The sequence below is a fragment of the Malania oleifera genome, chromosome 3 (genome assembly GCF_029873635.1).
Source record: "Malania oleifera isolate guangnan ecotype guangnan chromosome 3, ASM2987363v1, whole genome shotgun sequence".
NCBI lineage: Eukaryota > Viridiplantae > Streptophyta > Magnoliopsida > Santalales > Ximeniaceae > Malania > Malania oleifera.
The window spans coordinates 91,389,647-91,394,837 of record NC_080419.1 but is presented as its reverse complement, the minus strand read 5'-3'; the positions used below and the strand labels follow the sequence as shown (position 1 = coordinate 91,394,837).

Sequence of the window (5,191 nt, the reverse complement as noted above, 5' to 3'; positions counted from 1 at the left end):
TAATCTACCAAAATAATGGGTCTGCTCCTCTACCTTTCTTTACTTGAATGCCAAGGTATTATGTAAAATGGAAAGTAATAGCCCTCAAGATTCGAACCTGATAGTTTAATTAAAAAAATCTTGAGTTAGCACCTGAGCCATCCTTAGAAGGTATACAATGTTGACTCCAAAAATACTACTTCCTTTTCTTTTAATTAATAGAGGAAACAATTAAATGCTATTCATGCATTTGAGGCCTTTAATTAATGAAGGCGGGAATCAAATTTAAATTAAGCTCAATGAGCATTAATGATAAATGACTCGGCCACAAGATAAGGCAATGCGAAATAGAATATTTTATTGCACTATTCCGATGGGCTTGAACAAAGAACAACAAAGATTTAAAAAAGCGTCCAAACGACACCTCTCAGTGTGGGGCTCAGGCCTAGCTGGCCCTGCAATGAACCAAAAATAAAAAAGCTCCTGCAATTAATGACCTATTTAATTTTGTTGTTTACCATTGCATTTCTCGCAGTAAGTAAATAAAGGTAAGTTTCTTTTAAAACTTATTCATCTTATTAAATAGCTATTGCTGAAATTAAAAATGTATAATATAAAATTAATTCAATAATCATTAATGACCTTGCTATTCATGGAAGGTATTTTACAAGGCATATATGATGAAAATATTATTATTATTTATTTTATAAAAAAAAGATAATAGTGAATATATATATATATATAATATTTTATTTCAAAAAAGAGACCTTCAAGGTAGAATTTCCAAGCCTTAAGCACCAAGATGTCTCCTAAGGAGTGAAAATGCATAAATATACATGGTTAGATGATTTGTTACTTGAGATTTTAATATTCAATTCCACATACACGGTAAATGGAAATTTTGGTAATTAAATGGTTAGGTTTTGGATGATTGTGTCATTAATAGAGTATTGAGTTGGAAAACATATACAAGGAAGGATGATTAATTATGTAAGTAAGTTTAGCTGTCATTTTTTATTACTCAGGTTTTTGTGTGGAAATTTGTCACATTGCACTAAGCGCGTACACATGTTTGTTTTCTAAGTTACGTACAATTTTGCAAGACTGGATTGAATTAAATATTATTGGAGTGAATTGTCTGCGTTGAAAAAAATAATAATAATAAGAGTCTGAATTGGCTATAATGATTATTCAACCAATTTCTATTTTTTTCCTAATATGTTTTTGGTTTGCCTTTAACTGGATTGGCTGGTTCTAATCGCTCTATACAGACTATTATATATATATATATATATTCTTTTGTTGCATCAACCATTGTTAAGAGTGACCTAGAAAAGCTTTGTCTTTTTTTTTTTTTTTTTTTTTTTTAATTTTTTTTTTTTTAAAGCTCAGGAAACAAATGCATCCTAAGAGCCTATGACTTTAGGTCAATGAGAGACAATGTCATGTGATTAGCAGCTGATCACTTCAAAAAGATCAATTCATATTTAAATTCAATGGCTTTTTGGTGATGTGGTTTGAAAGGGTAAGCTTTCTCGTTATTGAGGACTAGCAACCTCCAACCATGCTTGATTAGATACAACCAACATAGCTTCTATTTGTGTGATGGGTTTGAGGAAAACCTAATGCCCTAAACTTTCGATACATACTTTTCTACTAAGGCTATACGTGACTCTAGTATAAAAACCTCACCACTGCAACTGTTTTTCTCACACACACACTCTCTTTTCACTTTCACTTCCTTAAATTAGTGGAGTAATGGCTTCTATAACACTTGATGAACTCCACACTTTCCATGCTGTAGATCGAGAGCTATTCACCCAACTAGTCATAAACTCGAAGAGAGACCCATCCCAATCTCTATTAGTCATGGCTTTATGGCTTTGGCTAGAAGATAAAGGGTACCCTAGTGTCATACAAAAAATGTTGAGGCTATCTGATTCTTTGGTGGACAAGATAGCTGATGAAGCTGTTTTTTGTTTGAAATATCTTGAATCTAAGAGTACTCCCACTATTATACCTCCTGATGGAGGCATTCCACTTACTGCAGGACTAATGGAAAGGGATATTTCGTTGCGAATGTTCAATCAGAACAAGTTCACTGCAATAAGTGGAGTAAAGAGCTTTCTTAACAATGTTTGTGCTCGCATTTTTGCAGATATTCTACATCTTGTTTTGGGGAGCACATCACAAGAAACCCTAAGGCAGTCTCTTGTTATCCCAGGATTTCCCCATCCAGTATTTGGTGATGTTACTATAATCAAGTTGCCATTGGACTATAGTCTTCCTATTAGGGAGTTATGGTGTTGGGATCGAACCGAGGATATTCCTGAAGATGATAGAACCATGTTTCTTACCTTCTCACGGGGCTTTCCAGTTTCGGAAGCAGAAGTAAGGGAACTTTTCACTAGACTTTATGGAGATTGTGTGGATTCTATTCTCATGGAACTTGTCCCTGCCAACGAGCAACCATTGTATGCACGAATGGTTCTGCGCTCTGTTACAACCATTGATGAAATTTTAAACGGTAAACCTATATCAAAGTTTCGAATCAATGGTAAGCACATTTGGACTCGAAAGTATGAAAAGAGAGACATTTTCTGAAGGGATGGTTAATCTAGAAAATTAGTATGGGTGATATCTTTAGTAGATTTCCCCCCCATTTTTCTTGTTCTAATTATTATTTGTAAGAGTATCCAAATATTTCCTTATAAATGGTTTATGTTATATTACATCTATTCATCTATATAATTGTGCTTATTTTAAGTAATTTCGATCTAGTGCTTGAGTGCTTGCATTTTTTTTTTTTACAATCCTTGTTTTTGAGCTAATGCTGAGTACCCAATTTTCACTCACTATTGATCTTATTGACATTGAAAACCATGGCAAATTGTTGTTTCTTGACCCAATTTTTGATTGATACCTAGATTTGTAAGACCATTTCTTGTGTTCTTGCATGCACATAGCTAATACACTTACTTTGAAAACTATTTTGTTGCATGTATATACATTTTTATGGTTCAAATGTGAGACACTAATTGATAATCACATGTCTTATTAGTGAACTCTAATAATTGATTTTCCATGCAAATGTGAATTAATATACTAGATGTTAACCCTATTTTGTCGTAAGTGTAATACGTGTTTGCAATTGATCCCATTAACAAACACATGTACGTAATGTACGTAATAATTAAGTGTTTGCTATGAACTTCATCACATCGTTAAAACTTATTGATAATCATTGGAACCACCAACTACTTGTACTTTCTTTGAAATCCCTCTTTTTTAAATATTTTTGTTTACTATTGATCATGTTACAATTGATAATTGTTGCTAATGATTGTAAATTGTAACTGTTTTTTTTTTCTTAAGAAAAGTTTTGATCTTACAAAAAAAAAAAAAAAAAAAAAAAAGTTTATTTAGCCAATTTATAATTAAGGCATATTATTTAAACCATTTTAGTGTGGGTTGATATTATCTTTATATCATATTTTTATTCGTGGTGCTTGTAAGTAGTTGATTTCCCCAACACTTTGATGGCTAATAAACTATCTAGGAAGGCTATCGAATTGTACGAATAATATATATATATATATATATATATATATCGACAATAATGATGGGATAGAGCCTAAAAGAAACTGAAAGAAAACATGTGTGAGACAACTGCCAATTGATACGTGTTAGCGAGTGAAAAACATTGATTGTCTTTGTAAATGTACAATTAATACACTAGCCGTTAAGATCATTTTGTCGCAAGCGTAATGGATGCCTACAGTTGATCTCACTACCATTATTAGCTGCATGCTCATAATACGTATTATGTTCATTTTCTCTATCAGTTGATCATATATCACTAAATTTTGTCACTAACTATTGGTGTAACCATTACACACCAAGTGTCGATATCATTAATCACAATAGCTTAACCGCTTGGCATTATTCACATGTGTCGTATATGTATTTACTTTTGATGTTATTATCATTGCTAAGAACCATGATTTAGAAAACCGATCCAATGGCCAACCTGGTAAAGTCACTAGGTGGGTCAAACCAATTAAACTACCAAGTTAAACTGGGGGTTAAAATAGTAGTAGTGGTAATAATAATAATAATAATGCTAATGATTATTATTTTTACTATTATTGACAAATAAAGTTAGTAACAGCTTTGTATTATCATTAATAATAATAATAATAATAACAATAATAATAATAATAATAATAATAATAATAATAATAATAATAATAATAATTGATTCACTCGAAAAATGTGCATCTCGGAAGTTATCCCAAGTATAAGAGCTCAATTGTTCAATAATTGGCCTGAGGGCTAGATCGTCTCCTTATAGATTGCGGTTTAATTCCAAACTTTGTATAATCCCAAAAAAAAAAAAAAAAATAATAATAATAAAAATAAAATTTACTGAACACAGTTCATATTCGGTTTCATGGGATGTTTGAGATTTTGTGACGAAATTAAAACAATGTGAAATTTAATATATGAACCTAACACACACTAAATTAATGACAAGAAATGGGAAACATGCACAATAAAATAAATGATGACAATATTAAATATTAACTTAAACAATTATTCAAAAGAAAAGAGAGAATGAAAGAGAGAGAAGAGAGACAATAATCTTAAATTTGAACATTCAATTGAATACTAAACTTAAATCAATGTTAAAGTAAATAAAAAGTAGTAGAACTAATTAATGAGAGAGAGAGAGAGAGAGAGCCATGTGAGAGACTCCTCCAAGCTGCGCACGACCTCCAAGAAAAAAGAAAGACCTCCAAAATAATCCCCCCAAAAGAAAAACCCTAGCTACAAAAACATTTAAAATCCTACTCCCCTAAAGACCTAAAAAGCAAGCCTACAAAAAGAAAAAAACAACCCTACCTTCTAGAAAGAAAACATTTAAAAATAAACTCCCAAAAACAACCCCCACAAGCAACCCCCCACACATGGCTACTTCTTTAACAAATAGACCAGCGCATGTTATTGAGACCCTGACATGGTCACATCATCAAATCCACCTTTTCAATTCAAAGCAAACCCTATGTCCTTTATTTACAAGCCCAGGCTGAGCTCTCTTCAAATCCAGCCACACGCACACGACTCCTGATTACGTGCCGAAACTGCGTAATTGGACGTTTAACCCGGGTTTTACCGTTTATATTTTTAATTAAATGTCCAAATTTATTCA

At 32.0% G+C, this 5,191-nt stretch overlaps 1 protein-coding gene across 1 annotated transcript; it reads left to right on the top strand.

Moving 5' to 3' along the window:
• The first annotated feature begins 1,513 nt into the window (after positions 1–1,513).
• On the top strand, positions 1,514–2,768 carry LOC131151804 (uncharacterized). The gene has a single exon (XM_058103223.1). It carries the CDS (start codon positions 1,738–1,740, stop codon positions 2,581–2,583), a length of 846 nt encoding a protein of 281 aa, XP_057959206.1. The 5' UTR covers positions 1,514–1,737; the 3' UTR covers positions 2,584–2,768.
• Positions 2,769–5,191: the final 2,423 nt, after the last annotated feature.

Coding starts and splice junctions, on each gene's coding strand:
- LOC131151804 (XM_058103223.1), top strand. CDS start 1,738: ATGGCTTCTATAACACTTGATGAACTCCACACTTTCCATGCTGTAGAT.